This window comes from Pungitius pungitius, chromosome 7 (assembly GCF_949316345.1).
Source record: "Pungitius pungitius chromosome 7, fPunPun2.1, whole genome shotgun sequence".
NCBI lineage: Eukaryota > Metazoa > Chordata > Actinopteri > Perciformes > Gasterosteidae > Pungitius > Pungitius pungitius.
The window spans coordinates 2,196,175-2,224,159 of NC_084906.1; the positions used below are offsets into that span (position 1 = coordinate 2,196,175).

At 43.1% G+C, this 27,985-nt stretch overlaps 2 protein-coding genes across 8 annotated transcripts; one reads left to right on the forward strand and one right to left on the reverse strand.

Moving 5' to 3' along the window:
• Positions 1-875: 875 nt before the first annotated feature.
• Positions 876-6,707, reverse strand: c7h1orf210 (chromosome 7 C1orf210 homolog). 2 transcript variants are annotated; one of them, XM_037469270.2, is made up of 5 exons: positions 6,550-6,707; positions 3,411-3,533; positions 3,002-3,313; positions 2,675-2,863; positions 876-2,195 (listed from the first exon to the last, which is right to left on the reverse strand). In XM_037469270.2, the coding sequence occupies exons 3-5, from the start codon at positions 3,048-3,050 to the stop codon at positions 1,996-1,998; spliced, it is 438 nt and encodes a 145-aa protein (XP_037325167.2). In that variant the 5' UTR covers positions 3,051-3,313; positions 3,411-3,533; positions 6,550-6,707; the 3' UTR covers positions 876-1,995. The 2 variants fall into 2 exon arrangements, with proteins under 2 accessions (XP_037325167.2, XP_062419234.1); XM_062563250.1 differs by having other exon boundaries at positions 3,002-3,533.
• Positions 2,110-27,699, forward strand: tie1 (tyrosine kinase with immunoglobulin-like and EGF-like domains 1). 6 transcript variants are annotated; one of them, XM_037469259.2, is made up of 24 exons: positions 2,110-2,250; positions 14,347-14,637; positions 14,748-14,858; positions 14,996-15,151; positions 15,781-15,912; positions 16,383-16,523; positions 16,655-16,783; positions 17,031-17,176; positions 18,073-18,217; positions 18,365-18,523; positions 18,775-18,915; positions 19,928-20,230; positions 20,743-21,033; positions 21,783-21,979; positions 22,129-22,275; positions 22,383-22,446; positions 22,570-22,680; positions 24,391-24,581; positions 24,717-24,830; positions 25,150-25,220; positions 25,951-25,991; positions 26,109-26,205; positions 26,289-26,388; positions 26,699-27,699. In XM_037469259.2, the coding sequence occupies exons 2-24, from the start codon at positions 14,367-14,369 to the stop codon at positions 26,768-26,770; spliced, it is 3,330 nt and encodes a 1,109-aa protein (XP_037325156.2). In that variant the 5' UTR covers positions 2,110-2,250; positions 14,347-14,366; the 3' UTR covers positions 26,771-27,699. The 6 variants fall into 6 exon arrangements, with proteins under 6 accessions (XP_037325156.2, XP_037325155.2, XP_037325154.2 ...); XM_037469258.2 differs by lacking the exon at positions 2,110-2,250 and adding an exon at positions 13,178-13,692 and having other exon boundaries at positions 22,150-22,275; XM_037469257.2 differs by lacking the exon at positions 2,110-2,250 and adding an exon at positions 13,178-13,692 and having other exon boundaries at positions 21,786-21,979.
• The last annotated feature ends 286 nt before the right edge of the window (positions 27,700-27,985 follow it).

Sequence of the window (27,985 nt, forward strand, 5' to 3'; positions counted from 1 at the left end):
TTACGTATTTAAATTAAACTACTCCATAATAGTTAAAAAATGTAGTTTGAACTATGAACTGAACTAAGTTCACAGTTCCAAAAGATGAACTAGTTCATTTCTTTTTCCATACATTGCTGCGAGCTATTATTTTTCAAAATTATTATTCCTTATCCAACCAGGGTTTTCATTAGCATTGAGGGGACAGCATTTCCCCTTTGTTGCTTTAATGTTGCTGTCATTCACTCCACACTAGCAGCAGTTGCAGAGTTCACCCCTACAGTACATTCTCCAACACATGCTGCTTGAATGGTCTCTTTTAAATAAGGAATAAAAATACGACAGTTATCATTAAGGTGCAAATGTTTGCAAAGACAGGACAGATTCCTCCCATCCTCACCGACCTTGTCAGTAACTTCATAAAACTCATTTAAAATATTATACGCCCCCTCTTTGCTACACGCAGCTGTGGCCTCCATGCATTTTTTTTTTTGATGACGCATGCGCGGTGCGACGCTGGTGGCTGGTGTTGCCAGATCGGGTGTTTTTTCCGCTACTTATTAAGGCGCGTTTACGGTGTGTTTTCTATAGAAATCTGGCAACCTATTGAACGATGTTAACCTGAAGGAACGTGCCGTTAACAGATACCAGAATGAACGAGTTCACAGTGCCGTTCATCGGGCAGTAATACAGTACGTTCAGTTCACGTTCACCCAAAATATGAACGAGTTCATGAACTATCGTTCAATGAACGCGTTCAGGCACAACACTGGGTGTATCGTTATCCACACAAATACATCATAATTTACTTCTTTTGTCTTATTAATCCATTCGTTTCATGTGTAGTTGAGTTAAAGCATCAATTGTACAATGGCTTAATTTACTTAGTCAAACTGCCAAATAAACTGTACGAACCCAAAACGAATAAGGCTCCTTTATTTTGAAAGCAGTGTCAGTGTGGCTCCGGTTTCGCTCTGTCTCGTATGCGTGAGCTTGACGTGCCGTGTTTCCGGGTTAGACGCCTCGCCTGGCAGCCTCACGCGGACCTGTCAGACCGCTCTTATCAGCTGGAGGGTCTCTTTGGGAGACACAGTGTCAGCAGTAATCCCGGTTGTTGACATACCAGTGTGGTCAGGTTTAAAACCAAAGGTGAGTGTGCTGTTTCCAGTTGGAAAAACAACTAAGCCAAAGACATTTTTGGGGGGGTTTGAAAACGGTGCTTGAACCCTGCGGACAATCCACCAACAGCTGTTTCTAGATTGTACTGAACTCAATTTAAACACCTCCATTCATTATCATTCTGAAAATAGCAGCCGAGTGAAGATAACACATTAAAAGTGGTGCATTTAATTATGTAGCAGTAGTATCGTAAAAGGCACGTTGTGCTTTCTAGCAAATAGAAAAATCCCAACACAAATGCTGTAATAACACAAATGAAAATATATAACATTAATTGAGCTTTTGTGTTAGGCTACGAAAGCTCACTCATTTTTTACAGCATCACAGTATCCGTGTGTTGCTTATTTGCTCTTCATAGCACTATACAATATAAAGACAGTTGAATAGGCTTCCAACCAAATGTCAAATTGATCTTTGATGACGTCGTACGGTCATCTGTACTTTTGATTGTGCCACAAGATGGCGACGCATGATGAAATGTCCCTGTTCATATTCAGCACAGCTGCGATTACTTATCTTAATTGAACAAGTTTCTTTTCATAACCTCAAATCAAGTAAAAACCGTTCAACCAATTGAGCCAAACACTGATCAAAAGGTTCAAAACTAGTTTCGGTCCATATTTACAAAAATGACATATCTTAATATTGAGATAACTGCTTGCTTAATAATGTTCCTTGAATTGAGTCTTGAAATGACAACACCCTTGTGCACTGGTATTCACATTGTTATGCTTTCCTAACCCTTTTGACAGCCAATATAAATCTTACTCTCAAATGAAGGAAATTTGGCAGTGGACTAGTTATTTATACACCCGATTAGGGGTACAGACAGTCAAGCTAAGCAATGGAAAATTCAATTTCATCCATCTCTTCCTCTGTGTCCTCCATGTTCTCCGCTGCTCTCTCAGCTCTCGCTCTCTCACTAGCCGGAATGTAGTTGTCCTCGATGAAGCCGTCATCGTCCTCCTCGCTCACAGGAGGGACGCGGCGAGGGTTGATCCCACGTGCCCCGTGCATGTCGAATTCCACCTCCAGCCCTGGAAGCAGTCATGGACGAACAAGAGTTATGAGGCATGACAATCATCTAAAAAGGTAAGTGCGATATGTCATTCCAACAGAAAGTATCGTCGGCCTTCATCCGAGCGGCCATTATTCAACGGCTTATCCGAAATGAGGCTCACAGGGAGAGATGGCTGGAGCCGATCAAAGCCGAATGAAGAATGAAAGCTGTCACATTGGTGTAAAACCTGAAGCTGCTGTACGGTAGACGAATGAGCTGGATACGTGTGATCAGGGGAAATTTGCCAAAAATGTTATTTTCAAAGGAGCGTTTATTGATCACAGTTTAATCAACGAGAGAGCGTCTTAAACAAAATCCTCACATTGTCCATCTTATTGAAATGTTTGGAACAGGTTGAATAGTAAAACCCAAAGTATTTCAGATTTCGTACGAGAGTTCACGCTGAACACAAAGCAAGGAATGTTTGTTATATCAACGTATAACAAAGACCACAACCTGATGGGTCACACTGGCTGATGGCGTCCGTCTCCCTCAGCCGCGTGTGCCTGTAGCTGTCCAGATAGCGCCGGATCACCTGGCATTTAGCTATGAGGGCGATAACAATGGAGATGGAGATGGCCGTGACCAGGACAGCCACCAGGAACTCCCAGTTGTGAGATGTATTTGTTTTCGATGACAACGTGGCTGAGAGAGAGAGAGAGATGAATCACAGGCGCGTCATTGTGGAAAGCACATTAATAACCAAGTTCATGCTTCTAGGCCTCAAACCAGGTGGACCATAAGATAGTTGTGTTTACCAAAAAACTGTGACTGAATGCTTACCATTTTGTGTTGCTGTTGGTGCAGCTGCTGGTGCAGCTGTGGAGGACATTCTATTTGGATGGTGGTTCCCTCTGGCTGTGCTCTTGTTTGTGCAGTCTGTTTTGGGGATTGACTCCTCCCGCGTGGCCCACGTTCCGTCTCGTTGGCTGCTCTTTGCTTTTCGTGCAGCATGAGCTCTAGCATGAAGCCATTTGTCAGTCAAAGGACCCGCGTGCTGGCGAGCTTGCTAGTCACTGGTCCTGGTGAAGTAGCTTTTAATTTCTTGTCCAGCTGATGTTTGGAAATGTGCAGAGCCGCTCAGTGCCGTATTGTCTTCAGCAGAGGGAAAACAGATGGGATCAGAGGGAAGTGTTGCAGGGCAGGCATTTCCCCAGATGAGGGAGGTAGTCGTCTGGAAGAAGAGCCGAACCTTCAAAGTTCCACTAGGTGGCGAGCTTGAGTGACAGGCCGCTCCTTGGTTCAGTGACGACTGAAACGTGGCGACAGCTTTGGGAATATGAGCCAGCGGCCTCTGGCTTCAGTCAAATGAGGCCTTAGAAAAAGAGTGAAATGGAAATGGTGATTGATTCATATTGAATCACACTTACTAACAAACCGAGGCGACTTGCAAACGAATTAAAAGGAAAGGTTTTCAGTTGAATACAGTAAACTACTGTGCCCTACATCCCTCTTGCATAATGGCTTTGAATTATGTTGGAATCGTTGTGCCAGTAAATGCATATTTTATAACTGAACCACACAAAAAGAACTGGGAAAAGAATGACCTAAATATTTCCCCTCGAATGTACAAAGAGTGAGCGTGTCATCGGGGGAAGGAAATCGCTGCCTGGATCCTCTGAATCCAGAACTCAGAATTGAGTGCATGCTGTTGTTGTGAGTGCAGGGAGCTCAGTAGGATATCATCCACAACAGGAACAGTGCGCCACAAACAGGAAGTGCCACATACTCGCCTTCCTCCGCGGGTCTAGCTGACACAAAGCACTGGTCGAGCTTGAGGGAAAGAATCTGACATCACGGATCAGCACAAAGGCTGAAAGCTGGCAATACTTAAATATTGAAGCCATTTTTATTCTCCTATTTTTTTGAGTCAGTAATATACTTTGCATTTCCAGTTTTTTCATTTGGTCTTTGAGCTTTTAACTGGTGTTGTTGTAAACCAAATTGGTTGTCAATATATCAAAGCGCGCTATGGCAATTAGTGTCACTTTCTACAATAAAGGAGCCATATATTTAATGATAGGGGGCAATACAACGATCGGACATTATCTGTTTGCAACCACCGACGTGAAACATGGCTTGATGAATTGAAAGCAGATATTTAGCGCACAGGGTGGAAATGGGAGGAAGGAGGAAGCCTGTTTGCTTTGCTTGTTCCCAAGGCTGAAATGAGTGATCCTCGTTAACATTTGTGAAAGTTTAGTCTTTCTTTCTATTTTATCCTGCCTCTCCTTTCGTTTATCAGGTTAGGTGTAGGCATAGTTCAAGTTTTTTTTTTAAATTTTGCTTATGTGCTTTGTGCTGTGAGATGAGAGTATTGATAACACTCAGGAATCCAAATTAAAAATAACCAATTAGTGGAACTTTGCAAAGCTCTTTCCAAATGTAACTAATTCAGCTGAACAGCACTTTTTGGGGGTTTGTTTACACCTCAGTCTTGATTTAGAAATGGTTTTCCTCTTTTCAAATGTGGTTAAATAATGTTGCAGTGCAGATAAAGAGCGCTCTCCTGCTCTCAACACTTTGAATAATTAAGGCACTGACAAGCGAGTACGAAATGTACACCATACTTTGGTGCTCCATTTTTACCGCTTAATTTAAGATCTCATTAAAGTTTTGTTTTTTTCTCAATGTACCAATACAATGGCAACAAAGAAGATGCGGGCGGCTAATATAGTAACAATCAACATTTTCTTTTGAATCAATCCCTAAACTAAAAAAAGCAGTCAGGTTTAAACACGGTCCCTAAGCTTATTCACGAGATGTTTATCTACCGAGGGAACCATGGAGTGCACTCAGACAGTGACTGAGGGTCAGTGTTGGCTGTAAATACACGGTCAGGGCCGCCCCGGTCTCTTCCTGTTCTCATGCAAAGCACAACAAAATATACAAACCTCACGGCAACGGACCGGGAGTCAAAGGAGAGAACGCTGGGAGGCATCTCTGTCAGATGCAGCCTCCGACACGGAGGCCTCATTTGCATCTTTGCCTGCTTTCGTCCGCATTTGAATGTCATTCACAAAGGACGGGACAGTCACTTTTTCTTCGTTATTCTTTGTTTTACAGCCACTAATTATGGGTGCAGTGTCAGTTCAGAGACACTAATGATGGCCAGAGGGAGCGCAAATATTGTTTCTGTCATCAAACTGAATTAAACATCAAAATTAGATTCTTCTCCTTGAGTGTAAAAACATTCTTTAGAACGGGAAAATGAACTGTTCACATTTTATATTTTTAATCACAATTGAGAAATATATCTTTTACTATTTACTCCTCTACAGTTATTGTGATTAATTTGTGGCCCCTTGTTTCAGTTGTTATATGTTCTACAGCCAATAACACATTTTCCTTATAAACCTCTGGGTTGGGTTTTTGAGACCAGCTGCAGAAAGTACAACCTCCTAATTGGGAGTCGTTTGACTAAATGAAGGAATTCGTTTTTGAGAACTGCTCACACAACATTGCCATTGGCTTCAGATTACAAATAATGTTTAACCAAGCAAACATCTCCCTCGCTGGCTTATCAGACACATTCATATGCCACGGAAAATCCAAGAGACCTTCTGTCGACCCTCAACCAAGGAGCCCATGGAGCAAGGTGCAGCAGGCCTGTCCTGCTTTGATGTGTGGAGGAGTCGGGCTGCACTGTGCTATTGTTTGTCAAGGATAACGACATAGGTCAGCTGTCTCGAGACGTGGTTTATGAGCCTGATTATTAAACTCGCACACAATCATGCTCACACAAGCCTGTGTAAAACATCCGATTGAGAATTCAACTGTTCCCCCCCCTTTTTTAGGGTTTAAGTTGAATAAGTTTAATTTAAGCAAGGTCATAAGAGTTCAAGTTAAGTATCCTCAAACGCCGCGGTTGTTTTTGGCCTTTCAGCCCTGGAGTAACCGCATGGACACAATAGGTGAAAGCAGGCCGCTGTTGACGTTGAGCTAACGAAACGACGTACCGACTTCCATCATGACCATGGCTCCTTTTATAGGATGTACACTTTTACTCCTTAAAGAGTGTCGAGATAATGAAAACAAAGTTAGCTGGTGCGTTGCTGTTTTGGGTGAAAACACCAAGTGGGCAACATGCGACAGGTGCAGGAAAAGGTTTGGCGAGCCGGTCGCTGAAAGGCAAACGCTTTGGTTCTATTTTTTTCTGAGAATTATAGCATAACCGCAGCACATGATTCCGCATGTTTCAACATTTTCGTAGGTTGGTAATGATTGCATACATTTACATACAGAGAATCTGCATGTCAACAAGCAAGTGAAGACCTTCTGTGTGGTCTTTGCCCCTTTTTAGAAGAGCAGCTAGTCATTTCCAGTCTTACCTGGTCACCTGCCCGTGGTTTCTCCAGTAAGTTCCCCCCTGGTCTGTGCACTCCCACGGCCCTTTTTTTTTTTCTTCTCTTTTCGCGTTCTCTGTGGAATGGAGACATGTAGTGCAAAGGTTGAACGAGGTGTGCTCTGCAGTAGCTTCCCGGAAGGACATGTTAATGAGTAACTTTGTAACCAAGGTGTCCTGCCCCCCCTCCCCACCCCCCGCCCCGCCCACTACTGCTTCTCTCTGGCCAATGGCACAGCAAACCTGGCCGAACCAGGAGGAGTTAAAGTAGGACTTGTGAGCAATGAGGCATGTTTTAAATGAAAACAGAACGTATTTACAGGTGAATCTGTAAGCAACCAGTCAAACCTGCTTTCTAAAAGCAAACATGTCCTCCAGTGTGTGATCAAATAATAGTGTTTGAAATCTGCTCTGTCTGGCTTTTAACTCTTGTGCGTGAGAGTAGTTTAATATGTATGCCAGCCAGGAGCCACGCCTCGCTTCGTTTATCCAAAATATAACCAACCCCCCCCCCCCCCCAGTCCTTGTCAGGTGAGGGAGGAAATCGGACAAGATACAAGTTTGTGGCAACGAGGTGTTCTGTTTGTTTAAAACACGCCAACCCGGGGGAGAGAAGAGACCTCGGGGTGCTCTGAAAGGAAAAGCGAGGTGACCCTGAAAACAATGGGGCCACTTCCTGGCCACTCTGCCACATCTTTATATCTCCCTCCCGTACTCCTCCTTCCCTTCCTCCACATGTTCCAGGATGTTTCCGCTGCATGTCTTGGGACAGATGGCAGGGCTGAACCTGGGTTGGGACAGTGAAATAATAACTCAGCTGCAAAAAAAATTAGGAATTTCCACCACATAATACTAGGGGCTGTTTTGGCTGTTAAATATATATTTCATGCAATGCCTTTTTTATTCAGCATCTATTGGACATGGTTATTGGTAGTAAAGATGATTTTTATTTGGGGTTAATTCGGTAATTGCAGTCATTGCCTTCAATTGGGATTAGAACAAGGGGAGAGTCTTTATTACATGTGTTGGCTCATATATTGAACACTTGGGGGCAGCAAAAACAAGCTGTGCAAGCTGTTATCACAAACAACTCCATGAAGCTTTTCGTATTGTTAGTAGAAAGTTGCTAATTTACAGAAGGAGTGTATACAGAATGACATTAGTATTCATTTGGAGTTGTGCTGGCGTACAACTTAAGTCCAATATGGACTCTGCTTCTCGCGCTATTTCTGGCAAATGTTTGCCATTTAGACAAATATAAACAAGGTAAATAGTGACACCAGAAATCTGGATAAGACTTTTGGAGGAGACCAGGGGCTTTCCACCCTTTTTCTACCATGGGATGTTTACTGTTTGTCCTCTCAGTGAAGTGGTGAAGGAGGAGTCTGATGTCAAGGCCCCTTCTGTGGTCAAGATGTGGCGGCATTGTGAAGTCCTTTTAAGAGGAGGGAAATAACAACACGTGTCGCACTGTACATAACAATGGAAAGTCGGTTAAGGATGATGTATCTGACACACCTGAGACTGGTCATTCAGCATTAAGAAGAGCTCAAATTATTATTTTCTTCCCTGTCACAAAGGTTCCTGCTGCAGCTTCTGCCATGTGCATCCATAAAGTGTACATTTTACAAGGTGACAGCTGCAAATTTGTAAGCCCATATGTAAGTTGAATCTGGAAATATGATTATGTGAGTGAGGCTCTATGCACATCTGCTTTAAATCTGTTAATGAAACAGCTGGAGTTTTGTTTAAAGCCAGCATTGTTCCCATCGGAAGTCTTGCAATGAGTTGTCTCCTTCTTTCCCTTCGTGTTGCTGCTGTGATCAGCCACTTTCGACATTAAGGTTATTTCATTTTCATTTAATTGAATCTTACGTCACATTTTTTTCCGTCTATAAACCAAGTGGAGAGAGTTTGTATTTGTTTGACTTGAGTTTCTGCAACCTTTTGCATGCATACAACGGTGTATAAAGAAGACATGGGTATTCCTAGTCTGAGTTTCTCTCTAATGGTGGGGATTTATTTTGTTTGACATTTTACTCTTCAAGGTGGATGAAAATGAAATGCAACTTAAAGCTGGACACCAAAAGTATTTGGATCCATGTTTAATTACCTAAATGCTTCCCCTGTGAGATAAATGATTTATCCAAATAACGTGTTAATCAGTAGTCTGTAATATTCTACTGTTTGTTTTGGATGTCATGGTTCTGTAAACGCACTCTAAAATACATAGCTGCTTTAAGAATGTCAGCTTGCTCTTAGGGAGAACTTGGAGATTGATGTAAAAGCCAGTTTTGATAAGCTCCAACTGTGCACATTTCTCTCGGTGAATGCTGTGAGAATATTTATGTGAAGAGGGAGAGTGTTGCATGATTCAGTAATGGTTAAGCGAGGAATTTGTGCTTCAAATTCCTCATATGGTGGTGATAATGACTCAGTATGAATGACTTGGTAATACTACTTTTTCAGAAGAGATCTGGGCTTCCTACACCGGGGGTTCAGTCCGTGTGTAGTAGGGAATCATTTTGAGGTGCACACTAATTTTAGGCTTTAAACCAATATAAATCATTTGCTACTTACTAGATTAATCCATTCTCATGTGTTTTGGATTTAAGCCTCTGCGAGGTCTACAAATGGTGGTCAATGGAGGAATCTAACTCATAACGCGGACACCTAGTTTCGTCTAACAAGTTTTAGTTGAAATGTATCCAAGACCAACATGTAAAAGAGGACATTCACAAAGCCTTAAGAAGCCATCTGTCAATAGGGTTCTGATTTTTTTCAGTCAAATAAATGAGTAATCTTAGTCGCTGCAGAACCGTGTGACCACGTCTGTGTGTTCGAGTCCGTGCGCGTTCAGCAAACAGCTATCAGACAGGAGCCGAGATCCTCCACCACCTCCACAGGCCTTTTCCTGTCTGTAGGGTGATTCCTGCCCCTGCGCCCCCTCCACTTCCTTCACACACATATCAGCCTCCTGCAGCAGCACCTCTTCCTGAATCGGGCTCAAGTTCTCTGGACACTGTGGACAAGCAACAACAGCTCATCCATCTCTCTCTCTCTATTCCCATGCTGTCTTCACATCTACTGACCACTATTGTTTGTATCATCTCAACATATTATCTGACATCGTTTACACAGGTAACAGCACGTTAAATTGCTCTTCTGGGGCTTCTGAGATTATCGTTTTAAAGTGATTTTGCACAACATCTCTACTCTTGCAATTTTCTGCCTTTCAGCACATCACTCCCAGGGTGTTATCTAACTTCCTTAAGCGGGCCTGCAATATCCCTGACATGTTGGCTGGGGTTTAGTGTCACTCCCTTTCCACAATTTCCTTGAAATGCGTGTTCCGATGGGACAGACGATCTTTATAATTAGGATTTTTCATGCCGATGAAAAAAAAAAAACAAAGCAGATGTTCCAATGTTTAGTAGAAAAAGTCATGAAAAAGTGATATTCCTGTTACTTTTTATCTCGCCGAGTGTGCTGACTGTCTGAAATCATGCTATCTGTCCTGATCCTATACTGGAGGAAGCCTTCTCACATTAGACCCACTCTAGTGGTGTTATGATTAGGGCTTCCTTCCAAAACACCAGTAATGAGGTGTGTGTACAAGTGTGTCTGCAGTACTTTTGAGAGGTCGGTAGTGGAAATAACATCAGCAGCCATCAACATCCGTCACTGTAGGGAGGGTTAGTTCGGCGTCGGGCTGAAAGGTCGCCCTGCTGTGCATCTGGTGATGGACACCGACCACCACATCCCCCCGGCTCGCTGCCCCGGCCTCACCGCAGGGGGCAGATTGGGAGACTGGAGGTTGGCGCGGCGCGCGGGGGGGGGGGGGGGGGGGGCGTTGCTTTTTTTTTCCAGTGTTGGACTGATGAATGGACAGGAAGAACACAAGTAACTTTACCCCAATTCCATTTGAGTGTGATTAAGAGAGTGTGCAGAATCCACACATATGAGGGAAAATAATTTTTAAAAGTTAAACGCAACACAACCCAGCTGCTACACAGTAGTTGCCGTGTGGTTAAATGATAAACTGAATAAAACGTTTCACTGTCATGGCCGTCGCATATTGTTACGTTTTGTTTTATGTCGAATCGACAAACGGCAAATGGAGGTCTCTAATGGGCTCCTTTTATCAGACAACAACCTGTGGGTGGAGGAGGTCAGGGGTTTGTAAGTGCAGTTTGGGGAAAACGTGAAGGGGGAATTGGGTGGCCTAGGAGGTGTGAGTGACACCTTTGCTTTGGCTCCCAGGGCCCAGAAGGATCAGTGCGTGTGGAGCCGGGCCAGATCGCCACAATGAGAGGAAATGGGAATTTAATGCAAACTTTCTCACGTAGTCTCTCACACCTCCCGCCCCCGTTACCGGTCTCACTTCCAGACACCCCCATCTTTGCCATCGCCACCTCCACTACAACCACAACAAAATGTCAGAAACCACTCCAATATGCCTGGGAGCATGCTGGTATCAACGTTCTGACACAACTTTTGCTGGTATTTCCCCAAAATAACTTTTCCGATTGGAATTTGTGAATAATGATACTGAAGAGTAGATTCTGTAATTGCAGCAGATAAAGACTAAAATATCACAGACAAGCTGATAGACTGATAGCATATCTCAACTAATTGTTAACAAAATGTACGATAGCATTGTTTTAATGTCAAGTCATGTGTTTTAATTCATTGTTGCCTTTTTCTCATAGTAATTTAAAAGCAATCGAATAGTAAAAACACGCACACACCTTTTGAAAGAAACCACACGAATGCTCTTTTGTCGCAAGCTGACAACACGTCCTTTTTTAAAATTTGTAGGGTTGAAAAAGAAGCAATCCTGAGCTTTTTTTATTTGGAGAATTTAGAGCCTAATCTTTGTCTCATAGTGTCATGAAGCAAGCGCTAGTCACAACAAACACAGTTCATAATTACTGCAGGCCAACAAAGACTTTTGTACACAATGGCTAATGGTCTGAGGAGCACAGTGTGTCCTCCACCCTCCACGTGCAGAATCATTTCCTCGGCGCGCACACACACACACACACACAGTATTCTGTATAGACACATACGCTACATTTGACATCAATGCACCATAATATACAAATACACATGCACACATTCACACAAAACCACCCCTGGTGTCTGGCTCCCGATTGTCTTATTGCAGCCAGAGGCTGAAGCGTCCGTGTTGACCTAGTCTTTGGTCTTTTTCCTTTCGGCTTCCCATAGCGGCTCCACCGAGCTGTGTAATGGGCGTGCCGCACCTTTCAATCCTTTCTCTATTTGCACTTCTTTCTTCGCTCTCCTCATTGGATGATGTTGTTGTGTTTTCAGTACATTTGTGATTAAACTTCAGGTACAGAATATATAACATTCTGCAAAACCTGAAAAAATGTCTTTGGAAAGTTGCTTAATTGTGTTTGAGACTAGTTTTAAAGTCGTTTGCCACTTGCACAAAGTGTTAGTGTAAACGCTTGTCTACGCTGAACATAAGTGCAAATGTGGTGCAAGCAGAACTGTGGCGTTAGCAGGGTGCTCTTGGCAGTACGGTTTCATTGTTCTCACTGTGAAGGCCATTCCCGTCAGTGAGAGTTTTTGAAGTGTGAGAGGAAATAACATTGCCTTTTAAAAGAAATGTTTCTAACTTCTGAGCTCGACGACAGATTAAAGGGACAATAAATGTGTCTGAGGTAAAACCCTGAGGTAAGAGTCCAAATAAATTTCTAGATTGAATAGCTCCAACTTGGGTATATCCATCCATCTATTTTTCCCTTAGCTAAATGAAACCGCATTATTGTGGATTTAGTCTTTCCTTTGTGAACTGTCATTATATTATTCTTCATAATGAACATCAATGTGCCCACACAATAATTTTCACTTTATTTGTTAAATAATCAAGCACAGAATAGAATATTCCTGGCAAACCAAAAAAATCTATTTGAACTCTTGCAATTGCAAACAGGATGTCTCAAACAATAAGGAGTTGAGTCAACCTCAAGTCGATTGTCTGAAGTTGTGAGGAAATGTAAAGAAAACATCAAATCTGTCCACAGTTGTTATGGAGAAAATGAGAAACGGCATGTGCAGTTTCTTTAACTGGCCGTTTCAAAGTGGGACAGTGCAGTGCTTTTCCAAGATTGGGCCAGAAATGCCCGAATAGACACAACAATCATATTGTTCAAAATGTCCTGACTGATTTAAACAGTGAGGGGAAGATGGGAGGCTGGCCCTTAAAGCTGCAAAGATTGTAGCTAACTCACTGAAGTGAAAGAACAAAGCTGTTGCATTTGGCAGGACATGAACAGCTGCTGCTGCATTGGCTGTTCTACAGTATCTTAGCAAAGAGAGTCAGGGCTGTGATAAAGTACAATGTCTGCTGGAGGACACATGGGCCACAGTATTGCCGCAAAAATGCAAATGAAGCGTCAATTGAGAGTATTTTGGTGGACTGTATGATCATCAAGTGGTGGTTCTACTTTGATGGAATGCAGCTGGAAATCTTCCCAAAACGTCTCCCTTTAAATCTGGGTCTGACTTGCGCAAAAAAACTGGTGCCACATGTTTTTCCAACATGGACTGTGCAACATGTGTCTCTCAAGACAGAACCAAGTTATTCCAGAAATAAAAAAAGAAACAATACATATTACAATACATATTTCAACGTGTTATAGTTAATACTATCCTATCGTAAAATCGAGCATCACGTCACAGTGTAAACGGTGTAATTACAGAATGTACGCTCGCACAGCATTAATCGGATTGGGGAGGTCTGCAGCGCCAGCAGTCCGGCGCTCCATTGGTGACGCTCTTCCTTCCTTCCCCACCCAAAGAGAAAGCTGAACATTACCGAAGGACTAACTGTGCGCTTACGTCGACGGGCCGTTCTGGCGTCTCCGAAAGCTACGCTGATTGCCGAAGAGTTTTCACACCCGAACTGGAGGTCTGGTTGATTCGCCAAGACATGCGTAAAAAGGCGCACCGCTCGTCGTGCCCAAGCGTCACCGTTTTGGATGTACAACTCGTAAACGCGTAAAGAAAGATAGAAACGACGTCTTCATCCTAATGAGTTCTACAAACACCATGAGGATTTTGCGGGTGTTTGTGTTGTTCTTCCTCGGTGTATCAGGTAAGCGGTGCTGTTAAACGGAGCAAACTTATTTACGTCGTCATCTAAAGACATTTTTCGTAATATATTTTGAGAGAAAAAAAAAACCAATTCCTTACTCGAATGTACAATATAATAGTTTAAAGTCATAAAAACCCTCAGAATGTAGAATGTGGAAGTCTGAACCTTTGGGGAAAACAGGAGCTTATGCAGGTTTCCTGTCATTGTTCGGAGGATCTGGGCTTAAATTCCAGGCAGAAGAACTGCTGCACAAACTGATGTTTTCTCAAATAAACACATTCCTTTTTCTGTTTTTGTACATTGGGGCAGTTTCTTAATCTCTGAGGTCAGTGAGGAAGACGTTACAATTCCAAAAGTGACTTATTAATGCGTGGGATTCAAAACATAATTATATTGTTCAGATGGTTATAGCACAATTTGTGTGAAAAACGCCATGTGTATTAAACTGAGTTAATGACATTTTACACCAGAAGTGAAACCTTTTTTGGTGAAGAATAAATTCCAAATGTTATATATATATATATATATATATATATAATAAAAGACAAGACAATGCTTCATCTCATTACTCAGAAGGCATGAGCAGTCCCATAGTCAAGTTACGCTTCTAATGACTCCAATAACCTGTTTCAAACACAATGACTTGTCTTCTAGATGCTGTCATCGACTTGACAATGATATCCACGGCGGAGGTGACCAGTGTCAATCACTTCACCATCACTTGCATCAATGGGGAGCGCAGCCCCGCCCAGGTGGACATCAAGAAAGACAATAAAATATTCGGATTACCCATTGGGCCACATTTTAAAGTGTCCAAGCCGAGTAACAAGAAGGCAGTGGCCAGAGACTTTGGTGATTTGCATCATGTCGGCATCTTCTACTGTGAATCCAAGCAGGAAGTTCCCCCACTGGAGACAGCCATAATGATCAATAACTATGGCACAGGTGGGTTCAGACTTGATTAAAAAAAAACTAGTTTTATGAGAGATTATTTATGATCCATCCGGGTTGGATGGTGTGTCAGGTGTCAAAACTGTATCTGTTTTCATTTATAGAAAACTTTATCCCAAATTACCTCACGCTTACTGCTAACAAAGGAGAGACGGTTCACCTCAGCATGCAGATACTCAGCTCCCAAGAGAGAGACGTGACCTGGAAGTACAATGGTAAGCGATCCCACATAACTCAAGAGAGGAAATTTGATGCACATTAAGAAGCCCTTCACCCTCGTTACATTCTTTTAGACTATAGTACTTTCTTAACACATTGGAAAGCATGCCCTTAACGTTGTTTTTTTGTGTAGGAAACTACTATTACATGACCCACTGGAACGATGTGGTCAACCGTACAGCGGTGCTCACAGTGGAGAATGCAGCGTTTGCCAATCAGGGCATCTACAGTGCCAGCTTTGTTGGAGACAGCCCCCTTCATGGCGCTTGGATGAGGCTCATTGTCAGAGGTTTGTTGAATCCTGATATCCACAAGCTTGGAATAAAAAATACACACAGAAATTTGCACCCATCACGGTCGGATTGTGTCAAGGCGTTTTTGTCTATTTTTTCACTGCACACTATTAAATTTACCAAGGTTCATTATACAGTCCTTCGCCTAACAATAAGCGCTGTTGTAGATTACAACTAAAAAGGAAAGTTGTGGTGGGAAAAATAGCTTTTAAGAGGTTGAATGTCAATAAGGGCAGAAGAGGGTGAAAACACCACCGTAGCATTTGGGTTATGTCTCATAATTAATCATCTCATTAAAAGAGAATCAACCTGTATAATCCCAAATTGTTGTTTTTAATGCACTTTTCTTGTAAAGATTGCCTCCTCTTCTTACTTCACGCTATGCCAAGCTCTTTACCATTTTAACTAAATTTGACTAAATGTGTTTTAATTCATTACCGCGCAAGACTGCATTCTCTAAAATATGCACAAGCAGCACTCAAAGTGATGCTGGGTTTAACGCTGAAGGGCTAAACGGTTGTGCAGGCGGGTCAAAAACAATGTTCACATATTCAAGGAGGCCATAACTTGAAAACTGAACTTCGAAATATACATTTGATGGAAAGAAAACCTGTATTCCCCGTAGATTGTCCAAGTAAGAAGTGGGGTCCTCGCTGTGACAAGGACTGTCCCGAGTGTCTCAATGGTGGAGTTTGTCATGATGTCGACGGAGACTGTATCTGTCCTCCGGGATTCATGGGAACACGGTGTGAAACAGGTTAGTAGTCTACTCAATACGGTACAATACTGTACATTTCTGTCTGTGAACACTTGTTTGCACCCCCTTTGCTGCTGTAAGCCTGTAAGTGTACCTAAAGTGGGCCTAAGAAAAGAAGATCCTATTTTGGTATACTGGTTCCAAACAATGCATTGTGTTGGAATTGATTGGTGAACCAATGGTGTCCTACACGTCAGGACTAAGTTAAATCAACCACTGCATCTGAACTATGTCGATCCAAATTGGATCATTTGTGGCCCAGTGATTGAACTGTTAATTAAGGAGACTTTATGTGAGGTACATTGTATTTCAATGGCAAACATTGGATCAACATCACACCTACACAGACGGTACCTGTACACATTGTTTTTAAAGACAATGCAATATTATTTATTTGGTAATTTCAGATTATACAGCAACAAATTTAAATAGACACATTTGTGAATTTGTCTTTCTCTCATGGTTTGCAGCCTGCAGAGAAGGAATGTTTGGCCGAAACTGCCAAGGGTCATGTGACTCCGAGCTGAACTGCAAGGGGCTTCGATTCTGCCTACCGGACCCTTATGGCTGTTCCTGCTACAGCGGCTGGTTTGGGAGCCGGTGTGAGAGGGGTGAGCCCTGCATCACTTGAGATTGTCCCTTTCTTTTATAATTAAAGTAATATGCATGTTTCAGAGCATTTAACTTAAAAACATTCGGTGTTTCACACTGTGCAGTATAGCTTTCTGTTTGATATTTTCAGACTGCCAAAATGACATGTATGGACCAGACTGCAGGCTGAGCTGTAAATGCCAGAATGGAGGCGTTTGCAACCGTTTCAGTGGCTGCCAGTGTCCCACAGGGTGGAGAGGACAGAATTGTGAGAAGTCTGGTGGGTATCCTGACATCGTACCAATCCCTCCAACGTGGATTCATTCAATTGCTTCTAACTGTCAAATCTGCAACATTGTGTTTCCTATTTTTTAAGTTGAAAGCTTCAACTGCTGTAGCTATTGGCAGGCTTTATTTTCTGTGAAATAATCTTCTGCTATAGCAACAAAAACCTAAAAACATTCTTCTTCATCACTATGCACATGCTCATTTTTCAATCTCCGTTTATTGCCTCTCTCTATTGTCAGACCGGGCTCCCCAGATTTTGGATTTGGTTAGCAACGTGCAGTGGAATCTGAACTCCAGCCCCAAGATCCTTTGCTCAGCCACAGGAAACCCTCTGCCCAGCCACAACAGCATTGAACTGAGAAAGCTGGACAGCACTGTGCTCAAGGTAGACCGAGTGAAGGTTGTTCTTCTGACAACGATGCTTTCAGGGGGTCTGAATTGGGATCAAGCAAATGCACAGGTCGTAAAAAGTTGGAGTCAAGGTCGTCCGACAGTGATCAACGCAGGGAGAGGGCGCCCAAAGTGGCTGCTTTGAGGACGGATTGGAGCTGCTGCAAGATTTCTTGTGTTGGAGATTTTTCAATAATATTTCACAACATTGAAAAAGGCCGCAACATTAACACAACTGCTTGCGTACAGATGAGACAAAAAATGCTATTTGCTGCAGCAGGATATACATGTGCTAATTGGCTTTATTATTTAGTATTAGTATTTTTTTTAAATACTCTGCGGAGAGCTGTGCTACCTGCTTCTCTTTCGTTGCTCTAAGGTAATCTACTTTGGTTTTAGCTCCATACTGGAATCAGGAATCAGGATCAGGAAACGTTTATTGCCATAGTATGTTGTACATACATGGAAATTGTCTTGGCGGAAGGTGCATGAAGACAGTACAATAAAGACAACATAGTGCAAATGAGATAAAAATAGAATAAAAGTATAATAAAATATAAAATATAAGCTATGGGTTAGAAATACTGAACTGCTCTTGTGACATTAGGTAAAGAGTCAGGTAAAATTGTAGCACGCCTTGAAGATTGGACGGATGATTACAAGGTTGATTCTAGTTCAGAGGAAATCAACAACACAATGGCTCGACCCGATAAGGCGATATCAGTTTACAGTGCAGCAGTTTCCAAGTGTTACTCTTTTTGCTCTTTTTCCTCGACAGTAGAATTAATCTGATCCAAAATTGTACAGGTCTCAGCAGCAGCAGCAAGAAAGAAGAAAGTTGTTTTTCATCTTCCATTGCAGTTTATTGAATGCTATTTTTTCTCCTCTCAGGCTTCTCGGACTGTCATGGACTCGGATAAGAGTACAGCCTCGTTTGAAATCCCTCGCCTGACTGCTCAACAAGGGGGATTGTGGGAGTGCAGAGTGTCCACTAATGGAGGCCAGGACTCCCGCAAGTTCAACCTCACCATTAAAGGTCTGTGTGTGGTCCCTTTTCAGAGTGCATGAAGTTCTAAACGGAGAGGAACATCGAATTGTTTTGTAACCATTTCCTTCACGCTGGCACGTCACAAGACAGCAACAAACATCTAGCTCTTCAAATGGTTCCCCTGTGTGTACTCAGAGCCTCCCGTTCCCACTACTGCTCCCAAACTGCTGGAAAAAAGGAGTAAGCAGCTCCTGGTGATGCCCACGGACTCCCACAGAGGAGATGGCCCCATCGTCTCAACCAGGGTCCTCTACAAGCCTGTGGAGAACGTACACTCATGGTCCTCCATCATCGGTAAGTTATCATTCAGAAGTAATGCTGGCGTAGACATAGCCAAATAATTACCACCTATTTGTCCAAAACACCCTAATGAGGTCTGCTCTAGGTTAAGGGTATGACGCTCGGTCCAGTTCCCTGCTGTTTCTTGGCAATCAAAAACATGCGTTCGATTTCATTTTAATTTGAAATCATTTTCAAATGTCCACTATGTGTGTTTATCATGCTATAGTTTAATATTTTAACATTTCCTATCCACTTCCTTCCAGTTTATAGCGACAAAGAGCCGATCACGCTGATGAACTTGGAGCCGTCAACGCGTTACAGTGTCCGTGTGCAGCTGAGTCGTCCTGGGGAGGGTGGAGAAGGGGCCCCGGGGCCAGAGGCCATCATGGAGACTGATTGTCCTGGTAAGGCTCACTCATACCTGGGGTCACACATACTGAACATAGGTATATTTATTTGGAAATCTTGCTTGTCAAGAAATTTCAGCAAGGTCAAATATCTTCTGTCCGGTGAGACCAATCGTTTTCTGAGAAGGGCTTTTCCCAGACATTAAGTCTCCAGTTGTCTTTTCCCCAGTGAGTATATCTGTCCCGATGACTCAAGTGAGGGACAAAAATACTGATAAACTGAAACAATACGTGAGCACTTTGCTAAAAATAAGTCCAAGCGAGATCACAACTACAATAACAAAATACATGTCAGCGAGGACTCGCACGATTAATCAAGAAAGAAGCTGCTTTAATGTGGCAGAACCAATTTAATGCCTCAATGGCATAGAGGAAGTGAGCATACCCAAATGTCTGCAGTTGTTATTGGGTTTTCATTGTTTAAATGTCCCGCTGAGTTTGACTTTTGCTATATATGTTTATATCCATGTGTAAAATGCACACCTTTTTTGCTTGACTTTGATTTGCCTTTGGGAAGCACAGTTTATGACTATCCACTCTGGAGTGAGAAGTTAAATTCAATGTTCAAGGGCTTAGGATACAAGGTAAATTCTACATTTCATAGTAACTTTTAGTTTTGGGTGATGTTCCTGGAGCGATGTATCCTCAGTGTAAGTTCAAACGTATTAAAGCTCTGCACTCCTCATTTTCCTTTGTGAGACAATGGTGTACATAAAAATACACAGAATTAGTGTGTAGTTTGGATTTGGGGCCGTGCAAAAACATTGGGAACGCCAATCAAATTGAGCATGCCTTTGTACCTGTACAGAAGACCCATCTGAACCATGGTCAGAAGTCATGAAGGAGCGGCGCCGACATTTAAAGCTATTGCTAACTTCTGTACTGCGGTCACATAAAATATAAATTGAGTTAATCGTACATTTCACGTCAAAACACTGTCTCTCCAGGGGCCATTTTAGGTAAATCCTCAACAAGCTGTCAGCTCACACTGTGTTCTCTGTTGCTGCAGAGCCAACAGTTCAACCTGAGATTGACGTCAGCTCGGTGGAAGGCCGCAATGTGACCGTACGCTGGCGGCTACCTGCCAACAACGGCATTAGTGCCGGCGCAGCCAGTGGCTTTTTAGTGCAGCTGTTCGGGCCTCCGCCCTTTAGTGAGAAACTACTGGAGGAGACCACCCTGCTCACTGTGCTCTCGACAAAGTTCCACAACGTGAAGTATCTGCACGACTACACCATGGTGGTGCGCCTCGTCAACTGTGGTAGCCTGGGGCCGCCCTCTAAACCCTACCACTTCCGCATCAACAGCCAGGGTAACTAGACACTGCTGTAAATAAAAAGAAGACTCCTCCAGAATGTTGCAGAATTTTCAATGCCGTTGATTGTGCGTTTAGAGATGTATGTGGCTAAACAATACGTCTAACCCAATAGATCGTTTTAAAGGCTCCAGGGTTTTTAAAAAACACTAAAAACATGATAAGCGCTTTCAACCCTAAGAGTATAGTTGGTGCTTCCGGATTGCTTGGTGACTCTGACCCTGCCCACTGACCTTAATTGAGTTGAGGATGACTTTAGCAGCTCTCGTGTAGGCGTTGAGGAATAATCCAGTTTAGTCAGCAATCACCGGAGATGATCACGTTAGCAAAAGGTCAATCCGACACAATGGCAATAAATTCAAAATGAAATTTCATCCTTGTCTTTTTCATGAAAGCTTTCCCAGAATGCCGAAGGGTAAAAGCCTGTGACTGCAACGTTACTTTTGGTTGGACAATAGTTTACAGAATCACTGTTGATTGGCCTAACTATGAAAATCTCTGTGTCTCAGGTCCCTCATCCCCACGCAACATCCAGGCCGTGCCATTGTCCATATCAGCCATCCAGGTGAGATGGCAGCCCCCGGAAGATCCCAACGGAGGCATCATCAAATACATCATAGAGTACCAGGCGGTTGGCCAAAGGTTGCCGCACCCCTGGGTCGACACGGACGATGGGAACAAGACCACCAAAGCTGTGACGGCACTCAACGGCAGCACGCTCTACCAGTTCAGGGTGAGGGCTTTCTCCAAAGTGCCGGGAGAGTGGAGCAAGATCGTCCAGGCGATGACGCAAGGAGACGGTGAGCGCCGACACGTCGATGTTGTTTGGTTGGTTCATACTCTCATGCCAGCCTTATAGCTATATTGAGGGGTTAAAACCAGGAACGGGGGACTAACATAGTCTGGAAAAAAAAAAAAAAGGATTGCAGAACAAATTGAAATAACTGGATGTCTAGAGCAGTGGTTCTCAACTGGTTCTGGCTCCGGGACCCATCACCCCCCCTTAATGACAAGCTGCGACCCAAATCGAGGAACATTCTCAACATCTCAAATGTATTCAAAATCAAGTTCATAAGCTGAATATCATATTCAGGATGTTTAATCATCCTAAAAACCCAATGTCTCCCCCATATCAGAATGGTTTGACCCAACCTGGCACACGCTGCTGAAAACATGGACGTCCCTTCAAAATAAAATCAATAATTCAAAATAATTTAAAAACTTTTATTAAATATTTTTTTTCCCATGCAAAGGCCTGCGACCCACTAAAAACGACCCACTAGAGTGAACGATGGATGGACTGAAATAGATCGGTGCCTTTTTATAGCTCCTTGGAAATACATTTACTAGCAGTGGAACATTTCTGCGCCACGGTACTTGTGGCTATTATTGATCTTTTCCCAAGTGACGCAAAATGGGACCATTCACACAGGGACAGGGTTCAACATCGTATTCTATTCATCATCTCCGTTGGTTTTCTGTCCAACTCTCATTCTGACTTCTGTGTCCCCCCTCTCTGTCGCTTTCACAATCCAAAAAAAAAAAAAAGAAGGCCTTCAGAGTTTAACCCCGGCGACCCAAGGTGTGGCTGGGAGGCCTGTGGTGGACAGTTACCAGCTGCTGGTGGCAGTGGTGGGCTCTGTAACGGTCACCTGTGTGACCATCCTGTTGGCACTGTTGGCCCTCTTCTTCATCCGCAAGACGCTGCTCAACCGCCGGCGCACCTTCACCTACCAGTCTGGATCGGTATGGATTAAAAAAATATTTATATATATATATATAAAACTGTTTTGGGTGAGATCATCTTGAAAATGTATTTTGAGAGAAGGCGATTTTTAAGAACTTAAGATAAGTTGTGTAGTTAAAGTAGAGCTTAAGACTGTTTATACCCCCAGGGTGAGGAGACTATTCTGCAGTTTAACTCAGGAACGCTGACCCTGACGCGGAGGCCCAAACCGACACCAGAAGCCCTGACGTATCCAATCCTGGAGTGGGAGGACATCAAGTTCGAAGATGTCATTGGAGAGGGAAACTTTGGCCAGGTGTTTAAGCTCCTAATGTGCATTCTGGTTATTTTAAATGGTTCTCTTTCACCGGAAATTCCTTTTTCCTTACAAACATTCAAGCTAACGACTAGTCTCAAATACAGGTGATCAAAGCCATGATCAAAAAGGACGGCAGCAAAATGAGCGCTGCCATCAAGATGCTGAAAGGTGACCTCGGCACACGTACATGCAGGCACTCTCCAACACAGCGGTGTATTGAACATGTGTCACATGTAAGCTGCTTTGCTCGCACTTTGTCTGAAGATGCCTTTCACGCTGATCTTCCTGCAGAGTTTGCCTCAGAGAACGACCACCGAGACTTTGCAGGGGAGCTGGAGGTTCTGTGTAAACTGGGCCAGCATCCCAACATCATCAACCTGATAGGAGCCTGTGAGAACAGAGGTGAGTGAGCAGCATCTAGTGGCGTCTATGGATATGACTAAGCTGTTAAGAAAACTATGAAAGTTACCTTAACTTGATTAACTATTCTCTAAAGACACATTGTGATTGATGTGTGAGCCTGGTTTAACGTTTTAATCTATATAACATTAGGTCTTGCCCATGTGTATCTGATTCATTCATTGGATTGTATATTGCAAAACATATTTGGATCCTTTCCAAATGGTCTAAATGTATTTGCCGATACATTTTTCTAATAGAGGTGGCAGTATTGCTTTTCAGAAGGACTGACTAATGCTAATTTACTTTGTCTTTGCAAACAATTTCTGACGAAATCCAAACTAACGCTGATTTGATGGAGGTGTAGTGCTTTAAATAAACAAGTTGGATCATCGGGCATCTGGAAAGCACCAGTGTATCCAAGATAAATAATCCTCGCCTGCCGTAGACATTCTGAACTTTAGCATTGCATTTGTCCATGTGGTTCACAAGCAGACTGCTCTGCCACGTGTTGATGTATTAGTAGGTTTCCCCGGCTTTGACCCCGGCATATCGGCATTTAACATAGCTACAGCCCACGGCTCCTACATTGAATAATTGAGCTACTTTTGTTTGATCAAAAGATTGATAACACATGAGGGAGGAGGTCTAGTGTGGAAAGTACTTCAGTGATGACATTGCAATACCAAATAGGCCTTAAATAAATGGTTTCACTTCACTTAGCAATTCCGTCTGCAGACCTACACTCTACAGTGTTTACAACTGCTGTTAAACTGAGATCCACCTGCACTTGTCAGTGATTAGAGTACAACAATAAAAACCACATTTCTAGCTTTTGAAACTTTTATTTCTTCCAACAAGTTGTGTCATTTTCTAAAGCAGTTTTGAGCTTTTAGGATTCAGTTCTTTGTTTACATGCCTTTGTTTTTTATTCATTTTTAATAAGTAAAAAGCTAAGTCAACACAAACATGTTCCATTAACAGTATGGAAAGACGGGCCAGGAGAGGGTTTTTAAAATGGAGAACATGGGGAAAGACATAACAGGTTTGAGGGAGGGAAGGTGAAGGTGGGAAAATAAAACAGGAAAGAGATCAAGAACAAAGTCGTGCTTCTTGTGCTGGATCCCTCTGCTCCAGCTGCTACGATGTTCTTTAATGCAAATGGTGGCACAAACCATTTGACAGTGTTTGGGGGCATTTTGGGAGGTCTTTCTTGTTTGATGTTGAAAATGTGTCTGTGCCACACCCCACTAACTTTATTAACGAATAATGTTGGCACTCTCTGTTCCTAGTGAAATCAACATGAAACACTTTTAGCACAATTGCCTCATGACCTGTAGGAATTGTGGTTTGGGTTGCAAGCCGCGTCAACTATTAAAAAAAAAAAAGGCCTCAACCATCTGGTTGATCTCTGTAAGGATTTCATGAAAGGCCTGAGCAGCTGTAGCTGGGTCTCTTGCAGGGAGGCCAGCCAAGCTCATAGTCACAGCTTTTGGGGAGCTAAGCTTGTGGATAAAAAGTGTATTAGCAGCAGCCTTTACTTCTTCAAATCAACCAGAGAGTGTCTTGTGATGTAAAAAAGTATTGCACAAAAACAATTAAATCGCTTATGAGGATATCAAATATTGTAAAAAAAAGGGCACCTATGGCACATTTAAAGTGTCCTCTATGTTTGTTAGAAGATAACAATGTTACTCTGACTCTGTTCTCCAGGTTACCTGTACATAGCCATTGAATACGCTCCCTACGGCAACCTTCTGGACTTCCTGAGGAAGAGTCGAGTGCTGGAGACCGATCCTGCCTTTGCCAAGGAGCATGGCACAGCTTCCACGCTCACCTCCCAGCAGCTGCTGCAGTTTTCTGTCGACGTGGCAACTGGGATGCACTATTTAAGTGACAAACAGGTAGAGTGTATATGTGTGTGTGGCTGCTTGTTCATCTTCTTATTTGGATGAAAAACGCTGCATGACAGACGCTGTTGGAGAAGTCATTGAATAACTAAATACGGTCTCTTCCTGCCGACCCTCTCTTGGTGATAGTTTATTCACAGGGATTTGGCAGCCAGGAATGTTCTTGTGGGGGACAGCCTTGTGGCAAAGATAGCAGACTTTGGCCTTTCCCGCGGTGAGGAAGTTTACGTCAAAAAGACAATGGTGAGTGAATGAGTCATACGCCGCTGCTGCAACACCAACCAACAGCCAGGAGAGGGCACTGTTGTGTTTTTCATCAAGGCTTTCGCAAACAGCTCTCGTACAGATAATGTTTAAGTAAATATCTACTATAATTGTGTGACCCCACAGTGTTATCTGTGTCAGTCAACCTGCAGCCTGGTACACAACATTTAATATTTCACTAACCGGTCAGATTTACACACATCTTACATTTTTATGTATTTCGGTTTCATCAGACTGTATACGCGTGTGATCTCGTTGACAAGACATGCTTTAAACCACTGTCTTGTTTGGCTTTCAGGGGAGGTTGCCTGTACGCTGGATGGCCATCGAGTCTCTGAACTACAGCGTGTATACGTCCAAGAGCGATGTGTGAGTGAACAGAGGAAACTCATAAGTCGGATCAACACGATGCCTCACTTAAGCTGTCGCCTTCACCCCAACAGCTCGAGTTTGGTCAGGAGTCTGGTCTCTGGGGGAGTTATACTAGTTGTGTAAGAGTTGTGTAACAGATAAGCACAGGCAGGAAGCCTTTGGTACACCTTAGCAGAGAGACGTTGTACACTATCTACACGCAGTGCACAACAAGCATAAAAAAAAGTGTAGGTCAGCTAACAGAAGACGCGTCAAGGCTGCCGTAGAAGGGGGAGCTGAGTGCATCAGTTAGAGAAACACCGTGAAAGAGTGAGACAAGTGCACAAGATCTAAGACAAAGACCAAGGAAATGGCAAATCCCGCAAGCGACACTTGTCTACTCGTAAGATCTGCCAAATAGCAAACAAACTGCACTTATCAGATTGTAGGAGCAAAGGTGGTTTCATGTTGTTGAGATTCTCAGCGAGTCCTGTCTCATTATCATTACATATTTGTATTTGTTCAGATTTTCAAGATAGATACTGCATTATTTTCACCGGGTTCTAAATACCTTTTATTTCTACTGTGTATGTAAATAAGCAGGTTTGCAATTATGCAGGTTTCTTTACAAAGTTTTGATCTGTAGTTCCAGGTTAATCTTTTTGTTCAGGTGTGACCAATAAAACAATGCCGTTTTCTCTCCAGGTTTACTTTACAAACATTTAATTCCGTGCATTTTCTCCCCCAGGTGGTCTTTCGGTGTTCTCCTCTGGGAAATAGTAAGCTTGGGTAAGTAAGCATGCAGCCTGTGGTGGTCACATGACAGTGACAATCCTTACCATTGCTAAACCCAAAACCATCAAAACAGCATCTTTTTTTCTGTGTGTGTGTGTGTGTGTGTGTCAGGTGGCACCCCATATTGTGGGATGACATGCGCTGAGCTTTATGAAAAACTGCCACAGGGCTTCAGGATGGAGAAACCCAAAAACTGTGACGACGAGGTGTAAGTATTCAGCAACTAAAAATGAGCTTATTTGGTCTTTCGTTCCTCTGTTCCATCTTATTCATCAATGTCTATTTCTCTAGGTATGAGCTGATGAAACAGTGTTGGAGGGATCGGCCCTACGAGAGACCCCCCTTCTCCCAAATTTCTGTCCAGCTCAACAGGATGCAGGAGGCCCGCAAGGTAATGCTGCGTTCACACCGGTGGGAGAACAGGAAGACGTGCTCAATACTAGTGGAGGGTAGCTATCTGAGTGAATATCACTCCAAGTTAGCAGTTTTTGCCAAAACATACGATTGCAATAGTTATGTGGAATTAATATTTACGGCATACTACAAATAGTTACATCAGATAATTGTAGTCCAACGGTTTTCTGTTGAAATTCATTATGACGAAATTGTAAGTTTGAGGTGTACTGGCATTTCTGTGGTTCTTCTCCTCTCTGAGTGTGAGCTGTACACAGTGACATCAACAGCTTCTATACATCTTCCAGGCTTATGTGAACATGGCTCTCTTTGAGAACTTCACCTACGCCGGGATAGATGCCACAGCCGAGGAGGCCTGACCACCAGCCCCCACAGACCCTAGCATGTCACGTAGCCCCAATAGGAAGCCCCGAGGATGGTCGCCGCGTTACTGCCGCCCCCCGGCCGCTCGGCGCCACGACAGGAGGACCAGGCGCTCTACCAAAGCCACCAAGCTATAGACGGAGGACTGTGAAAGGACACTGTGTGGAGGTATCACAGGTATTAGGAGGAGTATGGCTAGGCCTTGGATGGATAGATGCGATTGCCACCAACCTTTTCGGGAATACTGACCCCAGAGCAGTCCAGGATAAAATACACAACATTGTACCTCTTGCAGTTTCAAAAGTTACAATGCTGAATGTTGTTGTTTTTTTTTAACCTGACTAAGAGGGGATGTGACAAATAAGGAGCTATTTGACTTGTTAAAACACCACGGGGTCTGTGGGTTGTCCACACGTGGCTTTACTTTCCCTCCATTTGGCCAAATGGAAAAGGACTTTTCTGTGAACATGAATATCAAAGGACACAGTGTGAATCACAAATATTCAAGTTCTCAGACTGTTAGAAAAGGATACAAGAAACATACATGCACTTAAACTAGCCTCGTTTCTGCCATTTGTGTCTTTAAATGTTTGCCTATCACTGCCATGTGAATGTAACTACGTGTGTATATATATTATATATATCATGGATGTATCAAAGCCTTATTCGAATGTAGTCAAGGATACTGACGGACATTAATGCACCCATGGTAGATGTTCCAGGTGCTGCATGTATTGGTAAAATGTTACCAATACGAGGCAGATCACCGTTAGACTGCCAGCTATCAACATTATAGTTTACCTTTAACATATACACATATGTATGTACAGTATCCATTGTATGATCATGTACAGTACGTTTCCACTACCTGGTTCCTTGAATAAAGGTGTTGTGTGGTGACTGGACTCATCACCACATTGATGGCTGTTCTATTGGCACAAGTCACGTTTTCAGTTATGAACAGATGTTGAAGCTAGCAAAGATTATTTAGTTGTTGTTGTTGTTGCTGCTGGCCTGCTCAAAAGTGAGCAATTCTGGGAAACCACAGGTCAGGCTGCTGGGGGGCCAAAGTCTCCTCTCAGAGTTCAGGAACACTGATACCCGGCTGCACGGAGCTGATCTGTCACTGGGTTTCCTTCACAAACCAACCGCAGGCGCATAACAGTCTGTCAAATGTGGTCTCGGTGGCCCGGCTTCCTGAGGACTCGAAC